This window comes from Eucyclogobius newberryi, unplaced genomic scaffold (assembly GCF_026437365.1).
Source record: "Eucyclogobius newberryi isolate DKJ021-1_F unplaced genomic scaffold, fEucNew1.0.hap1 SCAF_17, whole genome shotgun sequence".
NCBI lineage: Eukaryota > Metazoa > Chordata > Actinopteri > Gobiiformes > Gobiidae > Eucyclogobius > Eucyclogobius newberryi.
In genome coordinates, this window is record NW_027315801.1 from 26,819,536 (window position 1) to 26,834,656 (window position 15,121).

A 15,121-nucleotide genomic window follows, 5' to 3' on the forward strand; every position below is an offset into this window, starting at 1 on the left:
TAGGTAAAAGTGAGCGCTGGAGATACCGCGTGAAACTTACCTTTTTTATTTCCTAAACGTTCTTTTTTCTCACTGCAGCTTTATCACGGTAAAACCTAATGGAAAACAAACCATTTTTCAGGCGAGTATTAGAGGAAGTTTGATTGATCAACCGTTGTTGTTAAAATGTGTTATACCCATGTTTTGGGGAAGTAGAACTAAGTTTTGTTTTCCGTTTTTGTTTATTAGTCCCAACAGATCCTATGGGTTTGCTAACCCTGATTATGTGGCGACAGCGGACACGGGACCAGGTACAAATTAATCAATATTAATGTGTGTCAGGCCAGAAACAAGTTTTATATTAATTCCTGATGTGGCCAGTGACGTCAGTCTGTAGCGTACTTGAATCTCAGCTATGCGAGGATCCTGCCATGAGCCAGCCCACTCCACAATCCAAACACCTCTGCTTCTGAAGCCTGTCGGCCTCTCGCAACAACATGGATGTTTATTTCTTACTTTTTTAAATTGTATTCTGCGTTTACAACCTTTATTGGGTGAACGGATCAAAGAAGTAATACGGTAGGCTCACATAAACCCTACAGGTTTAAGATAAGAAATTGCTGTGTGTGAAATGTAAAAAGCTACATAAGAATAATAATACGTTAGAGTCGCGTCCGTTTGTTGTTGTTGTTGCCATATTTACGGTGTTGCGTTTTCCTCCAAAACCTTTTGAAGAGGTTCTAGTTTATGAACTTTGTCATAATTGAACTGGTTTTTCTGGTTTCTTTCAGCAATGTTTGCCCCGCCTGCCCCGGACTCTACAAGTCCCAGCGCTCCTCCGTCCAGCATGTTTGACAATATGCCTGGCTATGAGGGGACCTTAGCTGGAGGTGGAGGTACAGTGTTCCCAGTCCCTCAAAAAAATTCTGATTGTAACTGCGATTTTCAGAAACAGTGAGATCATGTTTGTAATGTATGAGCCACGCCCTCACATTTGCAAATGTTGGTCAGGGCAAGTCGATTTTTGTAAATGCACAGAACTCTGGAAATAGCTTGGCAGTTGGCACAGAATGGCAGTAGACTAAATATCTACTGTATGTGTGCATAGTACATGCATTACTGGGATGCAATCAATACAATAAATATATTTTATTTGCTAAAGGGGGATATCTGCCACCTCCAATGCCTGTCAGTCCTGTACAGCCACCACAACCTGGACCAGAACAACCACACTGGAAGTAAGATTATCACTGGAAGCAGGATATTGCAAAACCTGTTGAGAAAGAGCCATACATTGTGTACAGCTATTATCCAACATCACTTGTTTTAAAATTGTGCTTTTTCCAATGAGTAGCATACCATCTATAACTGAAGACACAGCCCGTGATGCTTTTACACTGTATGCATCCAGTAAGTGCTGCTACAGTAAAGCACCCGTAAAGGATGGGATCATCACTAACATGGAGGCCTTCAATACATACAGAGTAAGAGAGATCCTAGATTTACTGTTAAGCCCAAAACTTTACATTGTGTGGGGCCAATCAAACAATCAGTCAGTCAGTCAATCAATATATAGAGGTTCCCTAAATTACAGTCCATATATCATAAATTCTTGATTATTTATTAAATATATATACACTATAAATACATAGTATATATAACTTAGCTATACCAATGTGAAATATATATAAATAATAATGTTGTACTTGTTTTATAGTACAAATTGGAAACGTTTACTGAATCAAGATCTACACAGTGGGCACACGAGCCATATCGCGGTAAAAAAAAAAGTATAATTGTGTTAATTATCTATACAGATTAGAAGGCTAACCTGTTTCTGTTATTGATTCAGGGCAGCCAATTGATGCCTATGCTCAACCACCACCAGGACCTTGGGATATTTCTGCTAAAGTCCCAAGTTTTTTTCAGGATTCCAAAGAAGTCATCAAGGTTCCATACACCTCATCTGTGAAGGTACTTAAAAAAATAATAATTGTACTAATTATATTATACTTGTAGAGTAAAGGTAACATTTTTTTTCTTGTTTTGTTATTGCAGCCATGCCATGTTTGCATGGGCATGGGACAAAAACCTTGCAAAAATTGTGCTGGTAGTGGTAATGTGAGTGGGTTCAATGATATATAAATTGACATCTTAATTGACATTGACATTTTCTTTTAAATGTATTTATTAAATAGAAAGTTTGTTGGGTCTGCAATGGAAGTGGTTATCGCCATGGAAATGGTCGATGCCATTCCTGCAATGGACGAGGACGGGACAAGTTCAGTGACTGAAATGTATTCTTTTTTTTACTAGTTGTTGATCCAGCTATGTCAAATAATATGTTTTGCACGATATAGTTGCCATCACTGTCATGGGAATGGAGTAATGCAATGTCCAACATGCCATGGGAAACAACAACTTCTGGTTTACATCAACCTCTCCATACAATGGTGACAGTTTTATTCATTACCAGAATCATTTATGCACAATATGTACTTTATGTCAACAAAATAGTAATAGTATGTATTTTTCATTCAGGACAAACAACTGTGATGATTATGTTGTAGAGCAGTCAAGTGGACTCCAGATTTCCAACTTGAGCAAAGTGACTGGCAAGGAGCTTTTCAGAGACTCCCAATACTTGGTAAAATTATCTTGGTTTTGGTCTTACATTAATCTACCCTTCACTGAAATCACTCACTATGAACAATTTAACCCAATACATTTTATTTATTTTTTTACGTCACACTGAGATTTAGTAAGCTTATACCAGTGTCTGCAATGTAATTTGTTAGGATAGTTGTTAACTGCTGTAGTGTGTGATGTATGAATAATTATTCTATAAATATTACCTACTACAGGTGTACCCTTTAATGGGGTTCCCTGATGTGTCTGTGGTGAATGCTGCACAGCGTCTTGTGGGTGAACATGTGAGTAGGTTCTCCCAAACAGCCCGCATCCTTCAGCAGGTAAATGCCTATTTTACACCTGAATTTAAAAAAAGGCTGGCAGAGTATATGTCATCATTTACATTCACAATTTGACTTTCCTTGTCAACAGCGGCAGATCATAGAACTCATTCCTGTGACCAAGGTGATTTACTCATGGAAAGGGAAATCACACATATACTTTGTATATGGGAATGAGTTTAAAGTTCATACAGATAATTATCCTGCTACTTGTTGCTGCTCTGTGATGTAATATATTGTCATTCTCATTTATCATCTGACTTTGGGAATTGTTGATGATGCACGAATCGAACGTTACTGAAACAAAAATATCTCTGAATTGACAATAAAATGCACTCTATTATATTTTGTAAGGTATTCAACCCGTGTTGATGTAGCATTATTTTTTTATTTTACATCAGAAATAGTTAATCGGCATAATTATTATTTTATGATCACGCACATGATTACTCCAAAATTCACATGCTAATATGTATTTCTGTAAAAACAATGTTAAATAACCAATGTATCTATTGAATAAAGTCTTGTAAATAAACGTGGCGTATTCTTTCGTCATATCAAGTGGCCTGTCGCGTAAGCAATGACGCAACTAACGTGTTCGCCGCTATGATAATAAACCACAATCATAAAGCAATAATTTACCGCTTTATAAAGTTAAGTGAGGCGTGTTTTTTTATTCATACTCATTTCCCACAGAGGACGAACTGTGTGATAAACACGGTCAGGGAAAGGACCAGCTTGAACCAAACAGAGGCATAGGTGCGGAACAACGAGGTAAATGTAGCATTCCGGGTAACAAGCTAGCTAGCTAGCCGAAACGGTCTATATAAGTACGTATTGTGAGAACATAATGTACTTCCTGTTACAGTCGATCGTGGCTAAATGTTTATACAAGTCATCCAACGTCGGTGCATTTGGGATAAGTTAAAAAGTCCATTTAAAACACGTATATACTTAAAGCGTTTGCCTAGCTTGGCTAACAACATTAGCTTCCTTGTTTGCCTGCAGACAGTGTAGCAAGCTGAATTGGAACAGGCAGTACGTATAATAAGTGAGAAACTCTAAATACCGTTTAAGCCTAATTTATACATTACAATTTTTTTATGCTTTCAATTATAAAGCCAATAAGTTAATATCCCGTTTGACAGTTTGAGTCTCTGGGGACTGGACTTTGTTGTTCTTTTAGTGTATATGCACAAAGACGTGTACAATTATCTGAACCATATATTTAAGTACTTTCCCATAGTTAATGCTGTACTTTGTGCTTTGTTCAATGCAATGCTCATAGGTTGTGCCATGGCCACAGCATCTTCTGCTACTGTGGACTCCAAGGCAGAGTTGACTGCATTGCTGGAACAATGGGAAAAGGAGCAACAGGGTGCCACTCAAGAACTTGTGAACATACTGACAAAGTATGTATTTTATGTGTGATTTAAATGATCTTTAAATGTTCCCCTTTTGCAAGTAGTATTTTTGTTTATCTGGCTTTATAGAATATCAGACCTTGTAGAGAAAGAAACGGAAGAGTACCACAAAGCAGACCCAGACCCATTTGATGATCGACATCCTGGTAAAACTTTAAACACAAGTAGCTCTGAATGGTACCATTAGCGCCTATGTGATTGGATGTTTTTGACGTTTCTTCTTTGGCCACTAGGGAGAGCCGACCCAGAATGCGTGTTAGGACACTTACTGAAAATCTTGTTCAAGAATGATGACTTCATGAATACAGTAAGAAAAAATACTTTTGAATACATTCGTAACAATACTAGGGACTTCATTAAAAATAAATGTAATAAAAACATCTAGTTTAATATTCCAAATATTGAGTGATTTCTTCCCTTTTCTGGTCCATTAAATGGTCCATTTACATTTTGTGATCCCTTCGATCCTAAACAAGCCACATTTAATTTAATATTACTTAGATAATTAAAATATATTGAGATATTGTTTCTGTCAATATGACACACTCCTACTTCCTATTACTTTCTTTCCGTTTAGTTGGTGAACAGTTATGTGATGACCAGCAGGGAATTTTCCCTTAATACAGCAGCTTGTCGCTTACTTCAAAACATCATGCCTGGGTTAGAAACTGCAGTGGTATTTCAAGAAAAGGTGGGATGATATTTTATTTGTTTTAATTTTATGCTATTCACCTATACTTTGCTATGTTTTCTCTAGGAAGGGATAGTTGAAAAGCTTTTTAAATGGGCTCAAGAGGCAGAGCAGCCCCTGCGAATCTATGCCACAGGTTTGTTGGCAGGTGCAATGGAGAATCAAGATATTGCTGCCAACTACAGGGAGGAGAACTCTATCTTGGTTTGTATTGATTGTAGTAAATACCTGTAACCCATGCAAAGTTAGTAACTATTGTATGTGTATCTATAGGTTTATTTTCTTATTTTTAAATTTATTTTCAATACTTTACTTCACTCACTAGGGTGAGGGATATCTGAACAGTTTAGTTTTGATAGCTTTGATTATTTCACCAGGTACCTTTGATGCTGCATCGTCTGCGAGAACTCCAGGACAAAACCATTGAGAGCAAACGTCCAAGTCCGAGGAGAATCTTGAGTAGAGTTTTGCTACCTCTAGACGAGGAGGCTGTTGATGGAAATTTTGAGGAGAAACCTTTTACACCAGGAAGAAATGGAGCTGAAAAGGAGCTGAGAGACCCAGGCCAAGATGGTGAAAAGACATTTTCCTCCACTGAGCAAGAAAATGAACTGTCTTTTCGTATTAGCTCTCCTCCTCACAGGACCAGCAGCCGCCCAAGCTCTGCATTTAAAACCGTGATGAAACCCATGTCTGCTTCAGAATTACTGACTCAACAGTCTGATGGAAGCATCTATCTAAAGAGAAAAGGAGAAAGGGATATTTGCAGGTTGTCGAAGCAGAAGCTGAATTTCTCTTTACCAGATCCAGAGAGATCCTTCAATGAGCTATCAAACAGCAGTTGGTCTGAGATGAGCCCCTGGGTCATTGGCAACAACTATCATCTTTACCCTTTGACCCCAGAGATTGAGCAAAGATTAATTCTTCTGTATTTAACACCTTTGGGAGAATATCAAGAGGTATTTTATATATAGTTTAATATGACATTTAAGCTACTAGGTCATGCTTTCATTGACCAGTAGATGTCAGTGTTTATCAAATGTGTTCAACACATTTTTGACTCAATTGAGCTTACATTGTTTAAATATGCTTTGTATGGTACAATATAGTGTTGTTAAAGTTATATAGTAAGTAAGTAGACCAATGCTGAAAGCTGGTCCTTTATTTTGCAGCTGCTAGCAGTGTTCATGCAGATGGGGGCCCGGGAACTTCTCATGCATTACATGGATCTGAAACTGACTAATGATGTACAACTAACCTTTGAAGCCCTTAAGGTTAACACTTTTACATCTACCAATAATAATACAACTAAAAAAAACTTTGCCTTTTTACATCACTGTATATTCTATATCCACAGTATCTCGCATCATTGCTACTTCACAAGAAATTTGCTGCCGAGTTTGTGGCACATGGCGGAGTTCAGAAGTTGCTGGAAATTCCCAGACCGTCAATGGCTGCAACTGGAGTGTCTTTATGTCTCTACTATCTTGCTTATAATCAAGATGCAATGGAAAGGGTATGTTAAAAAAACAAAACAACTGTCATATTGTTCTGAAAGCCTGCATAATTGATACTTTTATGATATAGTATATATTTTATTTTTTACTTTTTCTAAAGCTCAATTTGTATTTTGCTCTATCTTAAGGTGTGCATGTTGCCCAACTCAGTCCTGTCTGATATGGTCGGCTACACTCTGTGGCTGCTCGAGTGCTCGCACGCTTCTGGTTGCTGTCATGCTACCATGTTTTTCTCCATATCCTTTTCTTTCCGCGCTGTCCTTGATTTGTTTGACAAGCAGGATGGACTCCGCCGCCTTGTAAACTTGGTAGGAAAAAAATGTGCCATTGTACATAAAAATAACAAATCACAGTATTTTCTATTAGCGTGAATCACCTGTTTGCAGATCAGCACATTGGAGATCTTGAATCACGAGGACCAGGGAGCTCTGCTGAGTGATGATCAGATTTTCTCCAGCAGGCAGACAGCCAAGCACACTTGCATGGCTCTGCGCAGGTACTTTGAGGCCCATCTGGCCATCAAAGTCGAACAGGTGAAGCAATCATTGCAGCGCACAGAGGGAGGTGCCCCCATTCACTCTCCACCATATTATAAGGTACAAGGGGCTGGCTTCATAAAATATGGCATTTGAGCGGTGATTCTCAAACTTGGTTGCCACTTACTCATCATAATACATCCATTTGATTCAAAGTGGGTTTTGTTGTTACCTGAAATTAACAAACAAACCCGCACAGAGGACAACTAGTTTGAGAAGCGCTGCATAGAAATGACAACAATACAGTATATTATTTGCTATACCCCTTGGTTTACTAATTTTCAACCCTTTTATTAACAAATAAGTATATATGGTGTTTTTCAGGCTGTCAGCTACAGCCGTGAGCAGGTGGTTGAGATGATGGAGTTTCTAACAGAGTATGGCCCTCTCAGACTGTACTGGGAACCAGCAGAGGTCTTTCACAAGTTGTCCTGTGTACAGCTCCTCTTGCAGCTCATCACTATTGCCTGTGATTGGAGAACTTACTATGGCAGGTATGAGGTGCAGCAAGGTCAGTGTTTACTCACCATGTCTGGACTGCAAAGTTAAAAAATTGTATTGTCTTTATAGGAGTGACACAGTTCGTTATGCACTTGACATTCTGAGTATCCTCACAGTCGTAGCAAAGACTCAGCTGCTGTTGTCTGAACCTGTTGCTGTGCTGGATGAGGGAGGGTCCACTGTTTCCACTATTGGTACATACAGAAATGGAACATTACTAGCTATTGTAATATTTTGTTGGAGTCTGTGAAAAAGGAAAACTTAAGAATCTTTTTTTTTTTTTTTTTTTAGGAATGAGTATTGTCCTAGACGTGGCAGAAGGAGAGATTTTTGTCAATGATGCTGAGATCCAGAAGTCTGCTTTGCAGGTCATCATAAACTGTGTATGTGCTCCAGATAAGCGTGTGTCCAGTATCGGAAAGTTTATAGCAGGGACTCCTCGGCGCCGCATGCCACAGCAGAGCAGAGCCAGCGAGAGTGTGCTCACCAAGATGTGGAACGTGGTGCAGTCGAACAATGGCATCAAGGTATGCTCATTTGATTACGTAAAGAAGAATGTGGTGTAGTTATTGCACTTGGTTTTGGTATTAATGCATTTCAGTCAAAGTCCAGCAATGAAAAAGCAGTTTGATCGACATTTGCCCTCCCCACCTGCTTTGGACAGTATAATTACTGAGTATTTGAGAGAACAACATGGACGATGTAAAAACCCTGTTGGCACCTGCTCTCAAAGTATTTTACCATGTTCACAAATAATAATAAAAAACATAAACAAGTCCAATAACTATATTGTTATATAATAATAATAATAAATGTCCAATAACTTTGTCTTTATTTTTCCCCTCCATTCCTTATTAAGAAATGAGAGGTTTTTGTCTATAGGAGTTTTTGTTTATAAGAGTTTTGTTTATAAGAGTTCTTCTATTAAGAGTGTTTTTTAAACTTCCTATAAGTTATCTGTCCTTTTCCTCTGTATCTACCTGCGTTGCAACAATGAAATTTCCCCATGTGTGGACAATAAAGGAATATCTTATCTTAACTTGAATCATTAATAATAAAAACATAATATAAATGTAATGTAACTCATCTTCTCTTATCTCATTTTCTTGCCATTTTTCAGGTATTATTGTCTCTGTTGATGGTGAAGATGCCCATAACGGATGCTGACCAGATACGTGCCTTGGCCTGTAAGGCTCTGGTGGGACTGTCTCGCTCCACTACGGTCAGGCAGATCATCAGCAAATTACCTCTGTTCAGCAGCGGACACATCCAGCAGCTGATGAAGGAACCTGTTCTTCAGGACAAACGCAGTGAACATGTAAAGTTCTGTAAATACGCCGCAGAGCTTATAGAGAGGATTTCTGGGAAACCTCTTCTCATTGGTACAGACGTCTCCCTGGCGTGGCTGCAACGGGCCAGTGTTGTGGCTCAGTCCAGGATCTCGTTTCCAGAGAAGGAGCTCCTGTTGCTCATTCGGAACCATCTTGTGGCCAAAGGTCTTGGTGACACAGCTGCTACACTGACTAAAGAGGCAGAACTCCCAATGGTTTGCCTGTCTCATTCCTCACATTCAGCCTCTGCTTTCCCGCCCGTCCCAGTTGCTCCCTCCACCTCCTCACTTGTCACCACACTGCCCCGGACCCCGCGGTTAGCTAACGGTGTCGCGTCAAGACTAGTAACCCACCCCGCACACCCATCCACGCCTGGATCAAGTCATTCCCAACCTCGGCCCTGTACAGTAACCCAAGCCACACCTGCTGCTGTCAGCGTCCCTCAAACAACAGCTCATCAATGCAGTAATGGCTCTCCAGTCATTGGTCGGATTTGTTTCTCCCGTGAACGACAAACAATGAGCTGTAGTACTATGAGCTGCAGGAAACCTCGTGTACTCAGGCAAAAATCAGACCATGGCGCCTTCAGTCAAAGTCCAGCAATGAAAAAGCAGTTTGATCGACATTTGCCCTCCCCACCTGCTTTGGACAGTATAATTACTGAGTATTTGAGAGAACAACATGCACGATGTAAAAACCCTGTTGCCACCTGCCCACCCTTTTCGCTCTTTACCCCCCATCAGTGTCCCGAGCCCAAACAGAGGCGTCAAGCACCTATTAACTTCACATCTCGGCACACGAGGAGAGTAACCTATCCCAAATACGGAGGGGTTGATGGAGGATGTTTTGACAGACATCTAATTTTTGGCAGGTTTGTGGTCTTTTCTTTCTACTGGCAGAATAACCAAAGCATCCAACAGTTATATGGACTTGTACCCATACTTCCTTTTATAATCATGGCAATATAGCACTTTTCCAGAGTTATTAAATATCAAATATCTGATACAAAGTTGCGTTACAATTTCATGCATTATTAATTTACTCCACACTCCGCAAGCTACTGTTATAGCCACAGCTGCCCTGGGGTAGACTGAGGAAGTGAGTCTACTGATCTGCACCTTTGGACCCTCTGACACACCACATTCTTATTAGGTGAACCGTCTTGTCTATAAACATGATGGAAGTATATGTGAGTGCTTCTGCTGCCCCACTGTAGATCATATGATATCGGGCATTGATAAAGTGGAACGGTCTTGTGTCTGAATCACATTTATTCAATTACAGGTGTTTTTATTGCCAATAATACTTTGAAAACATGCATCTTCCATACTGTGAGTGAGCTCGCCGCTCCACAGATTAGGTCTGATCGTTTCCATGGTGGTGTCACCTGCTTGTCTCCATGGAGGTAGATGAGTTTAATGCCTTTCTGTGTAACATTTCAATAAATCAAGACAAGGAGACAAGCAGGCTTTCCACCAGAAAGTTACGTAGTCAACCTTTTTCACCTCTTGTGTATTCAAACTATTTTGAGTCTATTTTGAAACAAGTTACTGGACATAATTGAGTAGGCTTTTTTCCCTATTGTATTTTATTTATTATTTTCTTTAGATTTCGTCCAATTTCGGTATTCAGAGAAGCAGACGAGGACGAGAGTGGCTTCATGTGCTGTGCCTTTTCCGCTCGAGAGCGGTTCCTGATGCTTGGGACGTGCACTGGACACCTCAAACTGTACAACGTGTTCACAGGGCAGGAGGAGGCTAGCTACAGCTGCCACAGTTCAGCTATCACACACCTCGAGCCCTCTCGGGTCAGTATTGCCATTTATGTAGAGGTTGTTGGGGGGGGGGGAACTTCAGAGATAAGTCAAACTCACAATTTAATGCTTTCAGGATGGCTCACTGCTTTTAACATCTGCCTCTTGGAGTTACCCACTGTCTGCACTGTGGGGGATGAAATCTGTGTTCATCATGAAGTAAGAGTTTTCTCAAAAGCAATACTAATGCACTTTATTTGAATATAACTTTACACAAAAAACACAGTGCTGCAGTCTTTCCTTCACTTGGCTTAATTTATCTGTGCAGATTAAGCAAACAATAGCAGCCCTACATATTTATTCATAGTGTTGAAGAAATTATAGGGTTTAAAACCTTTTATTCATATGGTGGCAGCAAGTTATTAAATGCTCACCCGTTTCTTTCTTTAGGCATTCGTTTCCAGGAGATCATTATGTAGAGTTCAGTAAGCTTTCACAAGACCGGGTCATCGGCACAAAAGAACACATAGCAAGAGTAAGTACCAAAGAAATTATAATTATTTTGTATTGTGTTACAAATACTTTACAAAACCTGATCCAATCCAAACAAAACAACTATCAATTTATGACTGAATCTGAATTTATTTATTTTGTAGATATATGATATCCAGACGGGGCAAGTCACTCTGACCCTCAATAATCCTGATCTGGCAAACAACTACAAGAGGAACTGTGCGACTTTTAACCCCACAGACGACCTGGTGCTGAACGACGGTGTGCTATGGGATGTCCGATCGGCACGGGCCATTCACAAGTTTGACAAGTTTAACATGAACATCAGCGGAGTGTTTCACCCCAACGGACTGGAAGTCATCATCAACACGGAGATTGTATCCTTATCTTCATCTGGGCTCACCATCACTGAGTGTGAAATGTTTTTATTCGTCTAGAAAAGTGTTATGGAAATCTAATCATTCCGATTGATTTTTGATATTAACCTTATCTAGTGTTATAGTGGGACCTTAGAACGTTCCACCTCCTGCACACCGTCCCTGCCCTGGACCAATGCAGAATAGTCTTCAACAATAACGGCACTGTCATCTATGGAGGTGAGTAAAGAAACTGCTGAAACCACTTAAACACTAAATACTTTAAAACAAAACACGTGTGAAGAGCCTTGAGTCTTGAATCTCTGTTTTCCTTCATATGACTCGTGATCCGAGTCTGACTTTTTTGAATTTCTGACGGGCAGTGAGTGGTGACCAGATTTGAGGTTCAGGCTTAGGACTTGGACTTGAATGCACACTTCTGCACCGTGTCTTCAGACTTGTGGCTGTTGCTGAGACCAGCCAGTACCACTCTTCATATATGCTCTAGTCTAATGCGGACTTGGAACAAATGGTGACTCAACTCCAACTCGTTCCCACATTGCCAAGAAGAGACATATGGCTGAGGCTCAGATTTGGCCTGGCCAGAGAGGAGCCAGCTGGTTTCTCACACATTCACAGGGAGAGCCGAGGACCACTTGAACTTGCTCTGAGGCCACGAGCTATTCAACTTTCTCTCCTTCACTCTTTATTTTACAGCAATGTTGCAGGCGGATGATGAGGACGACATGATGGAGATGCAGATGAAGTCACCATTTGGCTCGTCATTCAGAACCTTCAATGCTACAGACTACAAACCCATAGGTATTGTTTGTCTTTTACACGTTTATTAATGGTATCTTAGATTTTTAGTAGATGAGGAGTAATAATGCATACAACTTTCTTCTAGCAACAATTGATGTCAAGAGGAATATTTTTGACCTTTGCACTGATACAAAAGATTGCTATCTTGCTGTGATTGAGGTAATAACTCGCAACCAAATTGTATTATGGAATCAATACAGAAAATGTTATTAATGTATGATCTATTCCCCCCCGAAGAATCAAGATTCAGTCAACACGGACACTGTCTGCAGGCTCTATGAAGTTGGACGCCAAAGACTGGCAGAGGAAGAAGAGGATGAGGAGGATCAGGTGCTTTTTAAAATTAATCTTGCTGATATCATTTTTGACATCGTGCCACGCTTCTGTGTTGCATTTACTTTGTTTGATGCTTATATCAGGAGGACGAGGATCAGGAAGAGGACGACGATGACGAAGACTCTGACGATGATGGGGACACAGACCCTCTGATGGCGGAGCTGGAGGAGAACGACAACGATGGTGCAGAGGATGAGGACGGTGCTGAGGAGTTCTCTCCATCAGACGACGACGCTGAGCCGCTCCTTGATGAAGATGCAGATGATGTCGGTGACGACGACGATGAAGATGACAATGATGATGACGACTCTGACAACGATGTGGATTTGGATGGAGACAATGGTGAGAACTAGTAGTAACCGAATATATCATATTTTGGTCACTACTAGTATTTTAATATATGCAACATATTTGTAGCTCAGGATTGTGTCACACTCCATTAGAATTGGAGATTTTAAGAAGCTACACGGAAATGGATGCATGTATTAAATTATCCAGCACTCTCACCAGACATGTGACCCATTGAGCATATTTGAGATGGTCAGGATATGACCCCGTGTTCCAGTTCGTTTCTTTGTTCCATTCAAGCATTCTGAACAAATGCGCTTGGTTTCAACACTGTTCATACACAGGATGTGCCCCTATAATAATTCTTGTTATAGGACAGCCAATCAAAGTAGTAGGTTTGTCACTGTTGACATGTTTTTCTGTCTTGATCTAAAATATGAACTTAGAAGCACATACTTGTACTTCTACAGATCTCTGTAATCTCGTCTTACTTCAAGGTGGTGAATTTTGTGTGTCCTTCTTTTCACAGACAGCTCAGACAACTCTGACCTTGAGGACGACATCATGCTTTCCCTGAATGAGTGAGAATCATTCAATACGGGCCCTGGGCTTTTCCAGAAGGCACATGTGAACACAAAAACTTAAGACAAGACAATGTGGGTCAGACTTGATTGTACATACTATTGTTTTTTTTTTTTTAGATAAGACTTCAGAAGAGTGACGTAACAAGTGATGCACCAAGAGAATGTTTTATATTTTGAATACTTGCGCCTTTTTCATTCAACATCTACAAATGTAAAAAGAGACTGCATGGTTGTGGAGCTGTTTTTATGGCAATTGATATGGTTCTTTCTTACAAGTGAACCTTGTGTAATTACCAAATATTACTATTGAAAGAGGCAGCTAATGTGACACAGAAATCTTAAGTTTCTGTGTCATAGAAATTGCTAATGAAAAGCTAGTAATAGCAATGCCATCGACATGTTTTCTTTTTTCAACAGTGTACACAACTGGTCCTGGTCAATTTGAATTCCCTGAGGAACCAAAATCTCTCACTGATTGTATATCTAAGGCCGTGGCTGCAGAGCCGCGGCGCGGTCAAATAACCCAGCAGTTTCGGCCGCGCGCCGCGGCTCTGTAGAAACTCCCTATATTTAAACAATATCACTGACTAAAAGCACCATAGAGCTCCTATACAAGGTATCCACTTAAAATGTCATACAAAAGGTATATTTGCACTCAACAATACCCAATTGATTTATCTGACTGGAATCTTGTTCTCTGAAAAAAAGATTTGAGACAAAAACATAAAATAATTTTCAGTTTCCCTAATAGGAAGAAAAACATATAAGATGCCAAAACATTAATTTTGTTTATTTTTCTCTTAACATTTATTTGATAAAAAATATTTCACTTATTGTACAGCTTGTATGTATCAAAAGTATTTTTTACTATAAATAAACTTTCAATTCACATGTTTTCTTTTTCTTGACATCAGGTGGTCAGGGCTTTATAACCTTTTTTTAAATGCAAAATGGCAACAGTTTGCGAGATTCACTCTAGCCTTCGTCATCTACATGTTTTTACGCTGATCAAAACACAGAAAATAGTGAAGGATTGTAGTTTTTCTGAGCAGCTGATTGATGCTAGACTTGGTTCTTATCACCTCCTCTGCTGCCTCCTATTGTCTGTTGGCATTGAGAGTGTTCAAACTGATCGCAGCTCTGTCTCATTCCTTCCCTACTGCAGCAGACGAGCAACGTCAAAATGTAGTCGGCACTGCTCAATTTTTATCAGCTGTTGCTTACAAGCATCATCTTAACACTAACCGTTTTGTATGACATAACACTTGTTCTTAGGTCGTCTTTCGTGCATCAGGTCCATATTGACATTTATACCCCTCTATCTTTATGTATGTGCTTGGAAATCCGCCCACAATGTTCCACTTGAAGTAATAGACAGATGGGAGTCAGTCACAGTGCTGCTATGATGGAGAGAAACTACCCTGCTGAATGCTGCCCTCCCTCCCACACTACATCAAATGCACTAAACACTGTTCACCAAATTGCTGTTTAGCCTATTACATAACACAAAAGTGATCA

The 15,121-nt window shown here is 39.9% G+C and overlaps 2 protein-coding genes across 3 annotated transcripts; both read left to right on the forward strand.

Moving 5' to 3' along the window:
- Nucleotides 1-163: 163 nt before the first annotated feature.
- On the forward strand, nt 164-3,482 carry ssuh2rs1 (ssu-2 homolog, related sequence 1). Of its 2 annotated transcripts, none has more exons than XM_072449739.1 (12): nt 164-290; nt 771-875; nt 1,142-1,217; nt 1,334-1,463; nt 1,697-1,757; nt 1,832-1,953; nt 2,038-2,100; nt 2,178-2,260; nt 2,340-2,432; nt 2,521-2,626; nt 2,844-2,951; nt 3,043-3,482. In XM_072449739.1, exons 1-12 carry the CDS (start codon nt 179-181, stop codon nt 3,181-3,183), a joined length of 1,200 nt encoding a protein of 399 aa, XP_072305840.1. In that variant the 5' UTR covers nt 164-178; the 3' UTR covers nt 3,184-3,482. The 2 variants fall into 2 exon arrangements, with proteins under 2 accessions (XP_072305840.1, XP_072305841.1); XM_072449740.1 differs by lacking the exon at nt 164-290 and adding an exon at nt 420-558.
- A 33-nt stretch (nt 3,483-3,515) lies between these two features.
- LOC140363266 (DDB1- and CUL4-associated factor 1-like) lies at nt 3,516-14,494 on the forward strand. The gene is made up of 25 exons (XM_072449738.1): nt 3,516-3,725; nt 4,240-4,363; nt 4,445-4,521; nt 4,609-4,682; nt 4,953-5,066; nt 5,133-5,270; nt 5,444-6,025; nt 6,239-6,340; nt 6,424-6,582; nt 6,712-6,891; nt 6,970-7,179; nt 7,444-7,613; nt 7,690-7,814; nt 7,912-8,147; nt 8,741-9,822; nt 10,560-10,758; nt 10,841-10,923; nt 11,155-11,239; nt 11,361-11,594; nt 11,720-11,813; nt 12,291-12,395; nt 12,481-12,554; nt 12,633-12,725; nt 12,815-13,073; nt 13,549-14,494. The coding sequence occupies exons 2-25, from the start codon at nt 4,248-4,250 to the stop codon at nt 13,602-13,604; spliced, it is 4,647 nt and encodes a 1,548-aa protein (XP_072305839.1). The 5' UTR covers nt 3,516-3,725; nt 4,240-4,247; the 3' UTR covers nt 13,605-14,494.
- Nucleotides 14,495-15,121: the final 627 nt, after the last annotated feature.